The 18,682-nt window shown below is 38.4% G+C and overlaps 1 protein-coding gene across 1 annotated transcript in view; it reads left to right on the top strand.

The window, feature by feature from the left end:
• Nucleotides 1-18,682, top strand: part of GPCPD1 (glycerophosphocholine phosphodiesterase 1) — a 64,292-nt gene that overhangs the window by 7,034 nt on the left and 38,576 nt on the right. The window contains exons 3-6 of the mRNA XM_025399240.1: nt 2,499-2,595; nt 8,505-8,589; nt 15,385-15,460; nt 17,323-17,364. Coding sequence (XP_025255025.1) covers nt 2,499-2,595; nt 8,505-8,589; nt 15,385-15,460; nt 17,323-17,364 — 300 coding nt within the window. The remainder of the gene's footprint in view (nt 1-2,498; nt 2,596-8,504; nt 8,590-15,384; nt 15,461-17,322; nt 17,365-18,682) is intronic.

Raw genomic sequence — 18,682 nt, 5'->3', positions numbered from 1 at the left:
AGCAATTCTCCTGCCTTAGCCTCCTGAGTAGCTGGGATTACAGGTGCCTATCATGGCGCCCGGCTAATTTTTGTATTTTTAGTAGAGACAGGGTTTCACTGTCTTGTGCAGGCTGGTCTGGAACTCCTGACCTCGTGATCCACCCGCCTGGGCCTCCCAAAGTGCTGGATTACAGGTGGGAGCCACTGTGCCCAGCCTTTTTTTTTTTTGAGATGGAGTCTCACTTTGTTGCCCAGGCTGGAGTGCAGTGACGTGATCTCGGCTCACTGCAACCTCGGCCTGCCAGGTTCAAGCAATTCTCCTGCTTCAGACTCCTGAGTAGCTGCGATTACAGGCACCCACCACTACACCCAGCTAATTTTTTTTTTTTAGACAGAGTCTTGCTCTGTTGCCCAGGCTGGAGTGCAGTGGCACGATCTCAGCTCACTGCAGCCTCGGCCTCCTGGGTTCAAGCGATTCTTCTGCCTTAGCCTCCCGAGTAGCTGGGATTACAGGTGCGTGCCACCACACCCAGCTAATTTTTGTATTTTTAGTAGAGATAGGGCTTCACCATGTTGGCCAGGCTGGTCTTGAACTCCTGACCTAGTGATCCGCCAACTTTGGCCTCCCAAAGTGCTGGGATTATAGGCATGAGCCACCACACCCGGCCTGTGCCTGCTAATTTTTTATTTTCAGTAGAGACAAGGTTTTACCATGTTGGCCAGGCTGGTCTTGAACTCCTGACCTAAAGTGATCCGCCAGCTTTGGCCTCCCGAAGTGCTGGGATTATAGGCGTGAGCCACCGCACCCGGCCTGTACCCGGCTAATTTTTTATTTTCAGTAGAGACAAGGTTTCGCCATGTTGGCCAGGCTGATCTTGAACTCCTGACCTAAAGTGACCTGCCCACCTTAGCCTCCCAAAGTGCTGGCATTATAGGCATCAGCAAATCACACCTGGCATTTTTGTATTTTTAGTAGAGACAGGGTTTTGCTATGTTGGCCAGGCTGTTCTCGAACTTCTGGCTTTAAGTGATCTCCCTGCCTTGGCCTCCCAAAGTGCTGGGATTACAGGCATGGGCCACTGTGCCTGGCCCACATGTATTTAGAGCCCTGAAATCTGAATGACTGTCACACTTGGAATTTTAGTTAAGTTTTAGGCAGTCCAAGCTAACAAAATGCTCATGCAGGTGGCTAAAGCTGAGTACAATTCTAGTCTTACTAGAGCGGTGCCTCAAGCTTGGAATCCCAGCTGTTCTCAGAATGTGGAGGAGTCTGTCTTGAGCCAAATTGGCAGTTGGACTCAGTTCATTATCTTTTTCTTTATGAATTTTAATTGTATTCAGAATGTGTTGATATTTAAGTCAGAGACTTCTACTTACTTTTATCCAAGTGTGTTCTGCTAAATATATAAAATTTAGCAAGAAGAGGTGGTAGCTATATGTTGGCTTTTAAAGTCTATTGATAAGTGTTCAAAAGAAATGATAGTCATTACTTTAGTTAAGAAGTACTAGATTTTGGCCAGATGGGGTGGCTCATGCCTGTAATCCCAGCACTTTGGAAGGCCAAGGCAGGCAGATCATCTGAGGTCAGGAGTTCAAGACCAACCTAGCTAACATGGTGATCCCATCTTTATTAAAAGTACAAAAATTACACAGTCGTGATGGTGTGTACCTGTAATCCCAGCTACTAGGGAGGCTGAGGCAGGAGAATTGCTTGGACCCGGGAAGTGGAGGTTGCAGTGAGCCCAGATCATGCCACTGCACTCCAGCCTGGGCAACAGAGCAAAACTCCATCTCCAAAAACCAAAAAAGAAGTACTAGATTTTCCAACTATGTAAGTCTTTGTTTTGATGGGTTTTTAATTACATTTCTGCTCTCTCATTGAAGTTTTGTTTTTGTTGTTTTTGAGATGGAGTCTTGCTCTGTTGCCCAGGGTGGAGTGTAGTGTGCGATCTCAGCTCACTGCAACCTCTGCCTCCTGGGTTCAAGTGAATTCTCCTGCCTCAGCCTCCCGAGTAGCTGGGATTACAGGCACCTGCCCCCACACGCCCACCTCAGCCTCCCAGAGTGCTGGGATTACAGGTGTGAGCCACCACGCCTGGCCTTGATAATGTTCTTGATGTGAAACTTATTAATAGCTACTGTTTGACTTTCTAGAAAATATTAATGACCCTTTAGAGTACTGATAGACATATAGTGTTTGCCTGTTAAAATTGGAAGCTGTCTTGAAAGCAGAGACTGTGGTTTTATCCCATGTGTATTCTTGGATGCTTGTTACTGGCTCAATGAGTAGTTGAACAGATGAAGAAAACATCCGTATGCCTTCTGCCTTTTCTCTGGCTTTGGTTCTAGAAGGGTGAGTCGAGTTAATAGGCAAGTGTTAGTGAGTGGTAGGTACCTGGGCCCAAACCTATATCTAGTGAGGCTCCTTTATCTCTGCTAAAGGAGGCAGCACATTTGGTTGAACTAATGCAAACTTCCCTACTTGTCCCACTATGACTGATTGTTCTGTTTCTTTAGGAGAAGTTTTTGCAATATGTGGAAGCTGTGATGCTTTGGGAAACTGGAATCCTCAAAATGCTGTGGCTCTTCTTCCAGAGAATGACACAGGTGAAAGGTGAGTATGGAAATGTGAGGTTACAGAATAACTGTGACATTAACCTTAGGATTTTAGGGGCTTTTAAGATATCTTGGTATTTTTTCTTTTAGTTTTAATTTTTATCATCGTTATCATGTTGCATAGTTTTATGAGTGAAATAATTTTACAAAATGTGTGTGGTAAAAACAGGTTCCTTTCTTACCGGTAATCCCCGCCTCTCAACCACTTTCATTTCTTTTTTTTTGTAATTTATTTTTTATTTTTACAACTCAGGATAATGAATACACTTTTACTTCTTGACTGGTTCTTTAGGTACTTACCACCATAATTAGTTAGACAGGGTCTCGCTCTGTCACCCAAGCTGGAGTAGGGTGGTGTGATCCTAGTTCAGTGCAGCCTTGAACTCTTGGGCTGAAGCCATCCTTGCACCTCAGCCTCCTGAGTAGCTGTGACTATAGGCACCCATCACCATGCCTAGTTAATTGTGGGGTTTTTTTGTGTGTTTTATTTTTGGTGTGGAGATGGCATTTTTTGTTTGTTTTTTTGGGTTTTTTTTTTTTTTTGGCACAAAGGTGGTGTCTGGCTATGTTGCCCAGGCTGATCTGAAATTCCTGGACCTGAGATCCTCCCACCTTGCTTTCTTATTTAAAGAAACATTTTAAGGCATTATCATTTGTCTTGTCAATATATATTCTTTTCTTTTTTTTCATTTTTTCTGATTTATTTTTTTAATTGTCAGTACATATTCTTGATAAGAGATCTAATTTTTGTATTTGCTTATGAAAGTATTTCCTTGAAGTATTAGTGTTAAAAGGAGCTGAGAGTGGAACATATACTTAGATATCTTAGCTAAAATAAAGAAATGTATTCACTAGTGGCATTGAATCCATCAGTAAACTTAGTATGGGCCCAGCGGATGGAGAAAGGTAAATCTAGGTGTCAGCCACTCTTCTGCAGTTAAGTGTGAGCTCAGGCAACTGATGTCTGTAGGCCTCAGTTACCTCATCTACACAGTAAAGGCGTTAGCATAAATGAGTGGATGTCAGCAGAGGTGGCACTTACCCCGCTGTGGATAGTTGGAAGTGTTATAGGTTTTCCTAAATAGCATACAAGTATATCCAGTGCCAGATTAGGTGATTGCTAAGGCTCTATTTTCCTGTAGAGCAGCATGACTTAAAATGTGGCCTGTGCACCAGTACCAGTCCAAAAGACTTTAAAAAAAGTCAATCCATGATGTGAGAAATACAAAAATTGAGAGCAAGCATTTAGAAATGGGTATAGCAGTTTGACTCCATGCATGTCACTGTGGGCACATCTCATTGAACTGTGTATGTAGATGAGAATATTGGTCACCAAACAGGTTGAGTAAAGGAAACAAAAACTGCTGGTCATTGACAGCAAATAGTTTGAGGAGCACCGGTGGTAAAGCAGAGGAAAATAACAAAGGAAGGTAAAACAACAGTAATGGAAGCTAAGGGAAAGAAAATAAAAAAACACAGAACTCCCTTTTTTCTAGTTTGTCACTAGTATCACACATTTTCTCAGCCAATTCTCAGCTCTTCTTATAAGAGTTCTATTGGTAAATTGTATTATTTCAGTAGTATATATTCTTTACTAGTCTTTCAAAGACTAGTATTTCCTTCAAGTGGCTGTTTTTTCTTTGATTTTCTGATCAGCCACTCTGGTCTGAAGTGAAACCTCTTATCTTTCTGAACTTGTCTCTAAAACACACCCTTGCCTGTCCTAAGTCAGTTTCAGCCAACTTGGTCAAAAAGTTATGAACAGGATAAGACACTTAACAACTTTAAGAGGACCAGTTGTTCATATGTTGTGCATGTACAGTGAAATAGAGCTGATTCACAGGTGGCAGATAAACAGTGTTTTACAGGGAGAAGGGAGTAGATGACACAGGAATCCATGTGCCTTTAGACAATATTCATGAGTTTTAGAATTGTGTTTCTTTGGAATTTTAATATACTCTACATCTAAGTCTGCTGTGCCCCTCTCTTTCAGGGAGCGTCTTAAGCTTTCTCTTACCAGCTCTCCCTACCCACAGGCTCATAGCAGCTAGAGCTTTCCTGGAATTTTTTTCCACTTAGAGATAACTTGAAGGTCATGGTATCATTTCCTAATACTGCTGAAGAAGTGGGTCACTTGTGGTTTCATTTGCCCTCCTTGTAGATTTTATGGTATTTTGGGAAAGGATATAAGGGCAATTCAGAATTAGGCAGTTGCACTAAACTACTACATGACTATCTGTCTTTCCTGGTTTTGATTTAATTTCATCAGATAATTTTGTCTTCACCAAACAGTGCTGATTCTTTCTTTGAATTTTTTTTGTTGTTGTTGTTGTTGTTTTTTTGAGACAGAGTCTTGCTCTGTCGCCCAGGCTGGAGTGCAGTGGCGCGATCTTGGCTCACTGCAAGCTCCGCTCCCGGGTTCACGCCATTCTCCTGCCTCAGCCTCCCGAGTGGCTGGGACTACAGGCGCCCGCCACCATGCCCGGCTAATTTTTTTTGTATTTTTTTAATAGAGACGGGGTTTCACCGTGTTAGCCAGGATGGTCTCGATCTCCTGACCTTGTTATCTACCCACCTCGGCCTCCCAAAGTGCTGGGATTACAGGCTTGAGCCACTGTGCCCAGCCTTTTAAAAATTTTTTTAGACAGGATCTCACTCTGTCACACAGGCTGGAGTGCAGTGGCGTGATTTCAGTTCACTCTAACCTCAAACTCCTGGGCTCCAGTGATCTTCCTGCCTCAGCCTCTCGAGTAGCTAGATGCACACCATCATGCCCAGCTAATTAAAATTTTTTTTATAGAGATGAGGTTTCACTATGTTGAGACCCAGGCTGTTCCTGAACTCCTGGGCTCAAGCTTCCCTCCTGCCTCGGCCTCCCAACGTTCTGGGTGTAAGCCTGGGTTCTGGTTCATTCTTAAATTTGCCACGTTTGCTTAGACAAGTGAAGTAAAAAGACTCGCTGCTTTGCCTTCTTTATCTCTTATTTTCATTTAGTGGTTCTTTACCAGGGATCACATTAGAATCACTTGGGAGGACTTGAAAAAAAATACACATACCTAGATCCTGGAGATTGAGAAATAATGGCTGAGAGAGTGGCTGCAGCACAGTTTTCAAAGCTTATTACTAATTCTACTCTGCACATCTGGGGCTAGTTTCACATGCTCCAACTGTTTTATAGATGAGGTAGTACTGGGAATTTGCCCCCCCCCCCCCGCTTTTTTTTTTCCTTTTGGGGTAGCAGAAATGGCAACTTTCTATTCTGAATTGGAAGAGTCTGCCTGGAAACCTCTGTTGAAAAGAATTCTAAGGCTTGTTGGGGAAAATTAGGGAACATGTGCCAAGCATTTGCTATTCTTTTTTTGTTTTTGTTTTGAGATGGAGTCTCACTCTGTCGCCCAGGCTGGAGTGCAGTGGTATGATCTGGGCTCACTGCAACCTCGGCCTCACAGGTTCAAGCGATTCTCCTGCCTCAGCCTCCTGAGTAGCTGGGGTTATAGACGCATGCCACCACGCCTGGCTAATTTTTGTGTTTTTAGTAGAGATGTGGTTTCATCATGTTGGTCAGGCTGGTCTTGAACTCCTGACCTTGTGATCCGCCCACCTCAGCCTCCTAAAGTGCTGGGTTACAGTTGTGAGCCACCATGCCTGGCAGCATTTGCTATTCTTGCTTTAAAGCAGTGATATTTATTTATTTATTTATTTATTTATTTTTTATTATACTTTAAGTTCTAGGGTACATGTGCACAATGTGCAGGTTTGTTACATATGTATACATGTGCCATGTTGGTTTGTTTAAAGCAGTGATTTTTAAAAATGTACATACCTTAATTAAAAAATACTTTATTGCTAAAAAATGATACAATCATTTGAGCCTTTAGTGAATTGCAATCTTTTTGCTGGTGGAGAGTTTTGTCTCGATGTTGATGGCTGCTAACTGATCAGAGTCGTGGTTGCTGAAGGTTGAAGGACAGTGTCAATTTCTTAAAATAAGACAATGGGCCAGGCGCGGTGGCTCACGCCTGTAATCCCAGCACTTTGGGAGGCCCAGGCGGGCGCATCATGAGGTCAGGAGATCGAGACCATCCTGGCTAACATGGTGAAACCCTGTCTCTACTAAAAATACAAAAAATTAGCCGGGCATGGTGGCGGGCGCCTGTAGTCCCAACTACTCAGGAGGTTGAGGCAGGAGAATGGCGTGAACCCGGGAGGCGGAGCTTGCAGTGAGCCGAGATTATGGCACTGCACTCCAGCCTGGGCGACAGAACGAGACTGCATCTCAAAAAAAAAAAAAATGAGGTTTACCACATTGATTAACCGTTCCTTTCATTGAAAGATTTTTCTGTAGCATGTAATCACCGTAACAGATATAATAATAACAAAAAAGTTTGAAACATGAGATTTGCCAAGCTGTAACATAGACACGAAGTAAGCACATGTTGTTGGGAAAATGGCACTGATAGACTTGCTGGACTCAGGTTTGCCACAAACCTTCAATTTGTAAAAAACACAGTATCTGTGAAGTATAATAAAGTGCAATACAGTGAGCTATATCTGTATTTAATTTAGGAGCTAAGATTGTATCAGAGTGAGGACAATGCCCTAAAACCTGTCTTAGCAGAACCAGGTAGGGTTAAACTACTCATACTGAATTAAGGTTTGGTTAATGGTCTATGACAGGGATTCTGAAAGTGTTCATAAAAGTTACCTGGAGGTGGCTGGGCATGGTGGCTCACGCCTGTAATCCCGGCACTTTGGGAGGCTGAGGCGGGCGGATCATGAGGTCAGGAGATTGAAACCATCCTGGCTAATGCAGTGAAACCCCATCTCTACTAAAAATACAAAAACAAAATTAGCCAGGCATAGTGGCGGGTGCCCGTAGTCCCAGCTACTGGGGAGGCTGAGGCAGGAGAACAGCATGAACCCGGGAGGCAGAGCTTGCAGTGAACCGAGATCGCGCCACTGCACTCCAGTCTCGGAGACAGAGCGAGACTCCATCTCAAAAATAAAAAATAAAAAAATAAAGTTACCTGGAGGCTTGTTAAAATACAGATTACTGGGCCCCCACCCCCCAGAGTTCCTAATTTAGTAGGTCTGAGTGGGGCCTGAGAATTTGCATTTCTAAGAAGCTACCAGCTGCTAATGATGATCTGGGACCATGCTTTGGATACCACTGGTTTATTATTTGAAGCTAAAAATGGGTTACAGTAATGAATTGTAGTGAATTCTTGACCTTAAGGCAGCTGTTGAGTCAAATGTTTAGTTTCTGTTGGAATAACATAGTTCAGAGAAAGACATTGGCCTGAAACAAGGTACAGGTTCTGACTGCTTGTCTAAGGAATAGCCAGAGCCTGGGTAGAACAGTTTAGAATAAGGGATAGTCAAGAACAGGAGTGTAATTCATGTTTATCTCTCATTTGTAACACAAAAGCTGTGACCCAAAGTCTCTTATCAGCCATGTAACATCCCTCACTAAATGGGAAGTCAGAGAAGATTCTGACTGTGGCTTCCACTTTTGTATGACTTGAATTTTCTGTTTGGAAACTTATCCTGGCTCTTTATATGGCTGGTTCCTTCTCATCATGTAGATCTCAGCTCAGACAGCGCTTCCTCATTAAAACCTTCCTTCCTTTTAAAAGCCTCCTCCAAAACTTCCTTGTATCTATCTTTTTTGGTTATTTTTCTATCTACCCACACAGCAAAGGAAGCTCTTTGAAGATGAGGCTGTTTCTGCAATATATACTCCTGTGTTCCCATTGCCTGCTACAGAGTAGGCCTGTAAAATTTTGTGTAGGAATAAATGAGTGATATTGGTCACATGTTTTATTTGAGGGTTTTTGTGAATTAAGAAGTCTTTATGCACTGTAGTTTGATATTGATGCTGCTGCTTTTAATTTTCTTTCTTCACAGCATGTTATGGAAAGCAACCATTGTACTCAGTAGAGGAGTATCAGTTCAGTATCGCTACTTCAAAGGGTACTTTTTAGAACCAAAGGTATGTTTTCTTTATCTAGTTTCCAGTTTCTTTAGCACTTCCTTCAAAAGCAACTCACTTAAGTTGGAAAACGTTCAAATTAAAATGCATTTGCTTTGGTCAAATAAGGAATAGAACTCTTGATTAATAAAATTTACCAAAACCAAGGAAGTAGCCACTTCAAAGGCAGATGATGTCTGCCATGGAATTTTAAAAAGACGTAGTAAGTATGTTCTGCAATATTCTTATGAAATTGGTTTTAATGTGTTCTCTATAAGTGTACATTTTCAGTTACTTTTGTAAACTAGTTAGGGACCACTTGCAGAGGTTTTACTTTTGGTTTTGTTTTTTAATCCTTGTGTGGTGTAAATACATTTAGAGAAGTATATAGCCTGTTTTAAGTGAGTAATTAAAAAAATTATTTCACAGCAGCCATCTCTTAGTGGCTGTATTAACTCTGATCAAAATTTAATTGATTCTTTTTAGATTTTTTCAAAGATGTTATTGATAGACCCCTATCTTTTCTGGAGGCCTTTGGGATTATCTATTCTAAATCTGCCTGTTCACAATTCATTATTTTGGGATTGTTTTCATATTCAGAAAAGAAAAAAAAGTTAATCCTTTTCCATTTATTCTAAAGATACTTATTTGCTGAAAGGATTCTTTTCCTTCAGATTTTTACCTTTGACACCCTTGGGCTGCATATGAACAAGGGTTTAGGCAGGGGTCTAGGAAACAAATCATGGATTAGATCTTGTTAAAAAATGTATTTCCTTTGGGAGTCATTAAGTGTTTTTGTTACATGTGAAAAATGCAAGCAGCCACTGTTACCTCGTTCTCTTAGCCACCATTATACAAAGAAAAGAAAAAAATGACAAACCCACTTTAGCTGTCTTTTGCACCTATTACGTTTCTTATTCCAAGAATATTTTGTGAATACCCAGTAATTGAACTTAAATTACATTGTGGTTGATCATTGTGTTGACTTTTCTTGACAATGGTTTCACTTTAACTTAAGAAAAGGGCATCTCATTGATTTGGCATGGGGTTATGCATCATGGTAAAGTTCTTTAGTATAACTTAAGCAATTATGTGTAAATACGTAGGTCATAGACACAGCAGGCTTACCTGAGGATCCTGGTGTATGAAATTTAGCTTTGTAATATGTGAAAGCAACTAAATTTTACTTAGAAAGGGGAGTATGGACGAGAAAGATGATAATGAGTTATTTGGGCATAGTTTTCTAAAGTAAGACTATTGTCAACACAGGTCAAATTAAGCCAACCTAAGTATTTATCCTCTTCATTGAAAATGTAACCAAAAGCAGCAGATCAGTCCAAAATACCTTTTGAAAAAATTGGCAAGAAGTCTGCTTAACAGTAAAAACAAGTTTTTCCCCTTGTAATACTTGCAAAAGTTTACAGTATGTGTTGGTGAGTGTGTTTCTTTAAGTAGGTGCTCTGTATCGTGTACACATGTACCGTGTGATGCAGGGGCTGCCACGGTAAGTATGTTTTTCATGGAATCGAGTAAATAGCTACATAAAATCCCATGCATATGGCTACAGTTTTTTTCTCCACATGCCAGCTTAATGTGACACTTTAAAAAAGTCGGTGGCGCTTTTTAAATAAAGCATTTTTAATAGAAGTATTATGAAACTTTGTCTAGTTGTACATTGTCAAATAATAGAAGTAATGTGCAAGGCAGTTTAAATTGTGAAATGATGTAAATTATTGGAATACATAATGTTACGAATATAAAAAATGATAGGAAAATAAATAATGAAAGCATTAAAAAGCTGAAATGGGAGAAAGGTTAATGTTACTGGGTTGAAAGTTTTAGGAGGTAATCTACCCAGGCAGTTTTGGAACTAAAGCTAAAAGTTTTGCGATTATGGACAAGCCAGTTGACCTTTAGGCTTTAGCCTCCTCATCTATAAAACAAAAGATTTGAACTATAGATTTTTAGATCCTTTCGTTGCAAAATTTTATTGAGTAAATGAAATTTTATCATTCATATTTTTCTCCCATGCATTGCTTTTTCTGGCATATTCCTTTTAGTTTAGAAGAGTCCTGAAATCCTTTTTCTCACTTTTTCACAGCTACATATTCTCTTTGTGAATTAGGATAAGGTGTTAATATGTTACATTTTAAAATAATTTCACAGATGACAAAACAAAATACTATCTTATTTGAACATAGCACATAAAAGTAGTGAGTATTCCTGGAATGAAAACATTGGTATGAATCTGCAGATAGTCCTGATGTCACATCTTCACCAAAGATACTTTTTGAATTAACATGTAATTTCAACATTTTTTTTTTTTCCGTGTCAACCCCTCTTTGCTTGTGGGTAGAATTAGGGATGTTTCCTCATAGTGAAATGTTAGCCAGTTTTTCATTATATCCTTTGAAATTTTTCCTTCATTTTTGTAGAAATACATCTTTCTTTTTCAGCACATATCTATGTTTCTGACTTTCATAGTTGCTAACATTCACTTAGATTCATTACACACTGTCTTATTTTGACCTCTATCTCCCTTGAGTTTTAAGTCCTTTAACAAGATAATCAGTCACCTGCGATAGATAATTGTTTATTTTCAGAATAGTCTAGTTTGTCATTTTGTACAATAGTTTATTAGTATCTAAAATTCTTCTGAATGGTAAATACTGTCAGCTGTTAACTTGAGATTTGAACATTCTCAGACAGTCTGTTGGCCTAGCTTCCTTTGCTTTACTCATGCCTAGATGACTATGTCTTTTACTGGTTGTACTAAAAATAGAGAATTTTTTTTTTTTCTTTTTTTTTTTGAGATGGACTCTTGCTCTGTCGCCCAGGCCGAAGTGCAATGGCGCGATCTCGGCTCACTGCAACCTCCGCCTTCTGGGTTCAAGTGATTCTTCTGGCTCAGCCTCTGGAAGAATCAATCTTGGGAGGCTCAGCCTCCCAATCTGTGGCTGGGATTACAGGCATGCAACCACCATGCCTGGCTAATTTTTGTATTGTTTTAGTAGAGACAGGGTTTCGCCATGTTAGCCAGGCTGGTCTCAAACTCCTGACCTCAGGTGATCCACCTGCTTCAGCCTCCCGGAGTGCTGGGATTACAGGCAGGAGCCACCACACGCAGCCTTGATTCCTCAGACCCCCCCCTTTACATTCAGTTTGTTTTCAAAATTGTGGAAGGATAACAATCAGTAAAAGTTTTAAAAATTTGTGATATATGCAAGCAGTGCTATTACATGGCTAACTAATAATTTTGCTTGGTGATTTGTTAAAAAACAAACTTCCAATCTACATATTGGATAGTCTTAATTATTTCTCTCAGTGCTTGGTATAACTGAGTGATGTCAGTAACTGTTTAAGAAAACAATCATGAAGACTTATTCTTGTGGGAAGAAATTTTTAAAAATATTTTTGTTAATATGCATGTTTGGAAACATTTCTGCAGTCGTCTGACATTATGTATACTAAATTGTGGAATAACTCTGCCAGTACTGTTAATGGAATATTGTCTTAGATTGACATCATTACTTTTTTCTCCAAAGATCTATCTCCCATGTTACTCCAAAAAGCTTAAAATTTTGGCAGACTTTGTCAGAATGTGTTCTTTCAGAACTGTTTTCTTTTCGTAGATCTTAAAGAATAAGTTATTACAGATAATATATTAGAAAGTATTGCATGTACAATGAGACCAGGATTAAAAAATAAATAAATAAAAGGATTGCATGTTTTGGAGTTATCGCTGAGATTCTGAATTTCCCAATGCTCAGTTGTTAGTTTTTATTTATTTATTTTTTTTGAAGTGGAGTTTTACTCTTGTTGCCCAGGCCGGAGTACAGTGGTGCGATCTCGGCTCATTGCAAACTACCTCCTGGGTTCAAGTGAGTCTCCTGCCTCAGCCTTCCGAGTAGCTGGGATTACAGGCATCACTGTGCCCAGCTAATTTTTATATTTTTAGTAGAGACAGGGTTTCTCCATATTGGTCAGGCTGTTCTTTAACTCCAGACCTCAGGTGAGCCACCCGCTTTGACCTCCCAAAGTGCTAGGATTAGAGGAATGAGCCACCACGCCCGGCCTGTTAATTGTTTTTTAAGGAAGTAAAGCTGAAAATTTAAGATTGCCTTCTAAAGTTTAATAAAGTAGGTTTAACAACTTTGGAAATTCAGTGTATTTTAAAACTAGGTTCTTTTTTTTCTATATTGTAACAGTTTACCAACCAATGTGTGTTTGTAGTCTGAATGATGATAGACATAATTCTGTCATCTGTTTACCTGGCCCTTTGGACTGTTCCTCAAATATGCTATTCTATTCAAGTCTAGGTAGTTTTATGCAGTCGGGTAGTGGGTAGATGAGAGTGGAGTTGTTAAAATTGCTACTAAAATATGTTCCCTATCAAATTTAATCCAAAGGACTGTTCTTACCTGATTAAAGATACTGCTGTCAACAGTCTATAAAGTTCCCCTGACATCTGAATTAAAGCAAACTCTCTGCTATGCCAACTGTATCTCTTTTTGACATTTAATATTATATTCATAGCACCCTTTTCTTTTTCTTTCTCTTTTTCTTTTTTGAGACACAGTCTCGCTCTATCGCCCAGGCTGGAGTGCAGTGGCGCAATCTCAGCTCACTGCAGCCTCCACCTCCCAGATTCGTGGGATTCTTCTGCCTTGGCCGCCCAAGTACCTAGGATTACAGGCATGTGCCACCATGCCCGGCTAATTTTTATATTTTTAGTAGAGATGGGGTTTCACCATGTTGGCCAGGCTGGTCTCGAACTCCTGACCTCAAGTGATCTGCCTGCCTCGGCCTCCCAAAGTGCTGGGATTACAGGCATGAGCCACCACGCCTGGCCTATATTTGCAACTTTTGAGGTTTAGAAAGTTTGATGTCTAAAAAACACATTTAAAAAATGTTTCAGGAAAAATGTTATAGTAAACATCATCTAGAATTAAATTGATTTTCTTTTTAGTATAATGGATATGAAAGTCACCATATTTTTAAAAGAGCAATTTCACATTACATTTTTTAAAAATCTATGCAATCTACCAATTAAGGTGAACTGTTATAGCAGGGAAGTATTTGGCTAGAGAAAAAGATAATTTTATTTAGTATCCCAGAATTAATGATTTGAAGAAATATATAGTACTATTTTAGTTTTTAAACTTCAGAAATTTGAGGATTTCAGAAAAGAATTTAGCCTGGTTATTTTAAGTGACAGGACTATTTCTTGCATTTAATACTTAATAATTTGCCTAATTTGTTACATATTTGTTATTGTTTGGCATATTATCAAATTTAATCAATATTAAAATCCTATGGAAAGTATAGGAGAATATTTTAGTCCATTATTAATGCCTTCTAAAGATAATAGAGAAGCTTTTATGTCTAGGCTTTTTAAGAGTATGTATAGGCTGGGCACAGTGGCTCACACCTGTAATCCCAGTACATTGGGAGGCGGAGGTGGGCGGATCATGAGGTTAGGAGTTCCAGGCCAGCCTGGCCAACATGGTGAAGCCCTGTCTCTACTAAAAATACAAAAATTAGCTGGGTGTGGTGGCACGTGCCTTTAATCCCAGCTACTCAGGAGGCCGAGGCAGGAGAATCACTTGAACTCAGGAGGCAAGGTTGCAGTGAGCCAAGATCATGCCATTGCACACCAGCCTGGGCGACAGAGCAAGACTCTGTCTCAAAAAAAAAAAAAAAAAAAAAAGAGTGTGTGTAATATAATGCCTAGAAAAAGGCTCAAAGATTATATGTGAAAATGTTGATGGTGATTATCCCTAAATGGTATGATATGGGTGAGTTTTGTATTTTCTTTTTCCTTCTCTGTATTTAATTAAATTTCTTTACAGAACAAATAACGAATAAAATACCTTGTAAGATTATAGTTTGAAAATGTGCTTCCAAAATCTGTATTTAAGAGTTTTATTTCAGCATGTAATTACAACTAGTGAGTTTCTTTTTAAAAATAAAAGGAAAATTAGAACACTTAAATTTTAGTCTTTTAGGTATACTCAGGGAACCTTGCATGGTTATTCACTATTGCATGTGTTATCAACACATAACTTTATGTTCTTTTTTAGTAGGGGAACTTGATAATGGAAAACAGTATGAGGAATTGTCACACTGTATGAGATTTTAGACTAAGGCATAAGAATGGAACTGGATGTTAGTTCCTCTTTTATCACACTTGCTCTTCAAGTTACCTGGCCACGTGTCCCTTCTAGAATTTCCTGTGTTCTTTAGAAACACTAGTTCCTGTGATATGAGAAATCTTCCTGTTTTTCACTTAGTATTCTTAAATAAATGTAATAAAGAACTTTATTATGCTTGTTAGTTCCTTGAGTAGCCTGTGATAGTTGCTCTTGCAGTACTTGTTCCTACTATTTTTACTATCGTAGGCTTTTTCTAAATGCATAGAGCAGGAGGTACATACTTATCTAGCAATACCTCACTGATGTCTGACATACCAAAGAAAGTATATTTGATATTTATCTTAAGAATTAATATCAGTTAAAAATGAAAATTTCTTTGAAACAATTTAATATTGTAGGCAGATTTAGAAATGGGTTTGAGACAGTTCCGTGTGCCAGTTCATCTCATTTTTCTTCGTTTACTGCCTCTAATTTTCTTCCAGCATTTCATCGTGTTTTGTGATCTGGTACATTCCTGACTTTTGGCATATAATATTGATAATAAGATGAATCTTTTGGTCTCATATTTAGTATAAGATTTAGGCCACAAACATCTAATGGAGTCATGGGTAGAAAATAAGATATAAGAAATTATTGCAGACGTTTAACTTTTAAATTGCAGACTATCGGTGGTCCATGTCAAGTGATAGTTCACAAGTGGGAGACTCATCTACAACCACGATCAATAACCCCTTTAGGTATGGGCATTAACTGCATCTGTTTGAGGCATATGCATAAAGTTACTAATATGCTGCACAATGGCTTAGTGGGATTTAATAAATTTTTATTCTAAAGTTTAAGGTCAATGCATTGTCAGTGCTACAAATTTCACTGAGCATTTCATGGATCTTTCAAAACTGAACAGTTTTTAATTGCCTTTTAAAATAAACTTTATTAGAAATGTTTATCTAGATATTTTTGTTTTCTTGGGTTAGATTAGTTTATGAAATATTTACTTTCATTTGGAATGGTTAGAAAGTTTATAAGATAGCATTCTTCTTGACTGAGCATCCATGGCTCTATTTGTTTACTTGCTCAGGCTTAGAGAACATTTGAAGAAAAAATTAATCCAAAACAAAGATTCTTAAATTTTTAACTTTGAATATTAATAGAGTAAGTTATTCTATTTTTTCTTTTCTTCTTATTTTTTTTTTTTTTAAGAAACTGGTAAATAGTTGAATAAACTTGTATGAATGAATTTGAATTTCTTAAATTCCCTGCTAGCTATGCTAGAATTGCTACTCAGAAAGTTGTTTTCTTTTTTTTGAAAGTTGTTGTCTTTTAAACACATTATCCACTCTTCTTATTCTTTAATATGGCATTTCTCTTCATACAAGTATTTTTGAATTTCCTTGTCCATATTGAAAATAGAATTTGAAGTTCATTTCACATACATTAAATTACCCACATGTATTCATCTATAAATTGACTCAGTGCTGAGAAACGTATCTTTTAGTTTCTAGGTAAAGTTAAAATTGAAAGATAACTGGATGCTAGTTTTCTGGTTTAAATTAGAAAGCAGTGGGAGTTTCTGCTTTACCCCGGAGTAAGGACACATCTCGTTTAAACAGTATCTCATTCCATCCTCTTTATTGGATTTTCTTTTTGTATGTTTTAATACATTTTCGATACTGTATTTAGGATTTTTATGACAGTATACTTAAAATTATAATATTCCCATACTGAGGTTGGAACTTACTAGGTATTGAATGTTTTTAAAAAATTGTATTTTAAAGCATCTTGCAGTTAAATATATTTTATTATGAGAAGTGGGATGATTTTGTTTGTCTTTTAGAAAGGAATGTATATTTTGAGAAATATAACTTTTGAACTTAAAAGCTGTGTGAACGTTACCAGAGAATCATTATTAGGAATTGTCACATCCATTTTGCAAGTATTTCAGACTAATGTTTAAAGTAAACTGGGAAGGGAAGTAGGCAAGGAAGATAAATTGTATTTTACTCAGAGGGGTGGGGCTTTACAGCTTTTCTCATTGAGTTGAAATTTCTGTTAGGAGAAGGGGATGTGCTAGCATTTATTCTTTTGGTAGTTCCTCACAGCTCTGTACATACAGGTAAGTTCACGCTGTTTGTAAAGTAAAGCTTTTAACTGGCAGTAGCGAATAGTTGGGATATGAGGAGAATTACATTTGAGACAAGTTCAGAATATGCACTACATAAGAATAAGCATTTTAATTGTGCCAAGACCTTTGGTTTGAAAATCGAGGAGTTATCATGGTCCAGCAACCTGTGAGTCTTGTACATTGGTTAGTGTAGAAGTTAATCCCAGTGCCTCTAGAGCACCTTTCTGAAGAGTTTTCTTTTTCTTCCTTTTAACATAATGGATAATCAACAAAGTGTATAAGAACTATTACTGTTTGCTAGCCTCCTTTAAAGGGAATTCTTTATTGAGGGCTACAATAAATATGCTTATTCACCTTGGGCTGCTTTTAAGCTGTAGATTTAATATTATAAATGATCTTTAAGGTGGGTAATTTCTCTTGTTCATTGAGTATGCATCAAGAGTTTTAACTAAATTTTCTATTTTCCTTAAATTCTAGAAAGCGAAATTATTATTGACGATGGACAATTTGGAATCCACAGTAAGTGAGACTGACTTATTTAAATGTCTACTGAAATGATTGAGATGTTACTCTACGTTTCATTGGAAGTATATAGCACAGGAAAATAGAACATACAGTCGTGTGCTGCATAACGATGTTTTGGTCAAAGACAGACCACACATACGGCAGTGGTCTCATACGAGTATAATGGAGCTGAAAAATGCCTGTCGCCCAGTGACATGGCCGTCGTAACGTAGCGCACGTTATAGTACAGCGCATTATGTTTTCTATGTGTGGATGTGTTTAGATACACAAATGCTTACCATTGTGTTATGTAGTTGCCTATAGCATTCAGTATGCTGTACGGTGTTGGAATCTAGGAGCAACAGGCCACACCATCTAGGTTTGTGTAAGTACATTCCCTGATGTTCCCACAACAATGAAATCGTCTAATGACGCATTTCTCAGAACTTACCTTCATTGTTAAGCAATGCATGACTGTAGTGTATGATTTTGAAAATAGAGACTAGATCCAAAAAACAAATCCCTTCTGTTAAATAGTAAGTAGTTTCTAATATAATTCTTGCGCTTTAAAATGTTATCCTTTTGGTTTTCACTTGACTAGCAATTTCAGGTGTATAATGTTATATAATTTAAAGTGTGTAGTATACTGAACTGCTAATGTAGCCTTTTACCTCTTTTATATTTGAAATTACATTAATGTTTCTAAATATCTGAAGTGTGAAATGTTACACTTAAGACTAAGTTTGTGAATTTTGTGTGTTTGTATATCTGCATATACTGTAAAATTCAGACTAACCAGAGTGTTCTAGTAATTCTGGCTGAATGTTTAAGTTAATTTGAGATAGAGTAGAAAATGCTTTAACTTCTGAATATGTTGAAAGTGTTATTTGTGTATTTTCTGTTTTAGCAAATACCATATCCTAAGAATTCTAATTATCTTCAGTGACTGGAATTCTTACCCCTGCCCACCCAGGCTGGAGTGCAGTGGCGCAATCTTGGCTCACTGCAGCCTCCGACCCTGAGGTTCAAGAGATTCTCTTGCCTCAGGCTCCTGAGTAGCTGGGATTATAGGCTCCTGCCACCATGCCCAGCTAAGTTTTGTATTTTTTTTTTTAATAGAGACAAGGTTTTGCCATGTTGGCCAGACTGGTCTGAAACTCCTGACCTCAAGTGATCCACCCGCCTCAGCCTCCCAAAGTGCTAGGATTACAGGTGTGAGCCACCATGCCCAGCTGGGTGACTGGAATTCTTCTTCTTCTTTTTTTTCTTTTTTTTTTTTTTGAGATGGAGTTTTCGCCCTTGTTGCCCAGGCTGGAGTGCAATGGCACAATCT

The sequence above is a fragment of the Theropithecus gelada genome, chromosome 10, assembly GCF_003255815.1.
Source record: "Theropithecus gelada isolate Dixy chromosome 10, Tgel_1.0, whole genome shotgun sequence".
Taxonomy (NCBI): domain Eukaryota; kingdom Metazoa; phylum Chordata; class Mammalia; order Primates; family Cercopithecidae; genus Theropithecus; species Theropithecus gelada.
The sequence above is the reverse complement of the archived record's forward strand: the minus strand, read 5'-3'. Positions and strand labels throughout refer to the sequence as shown.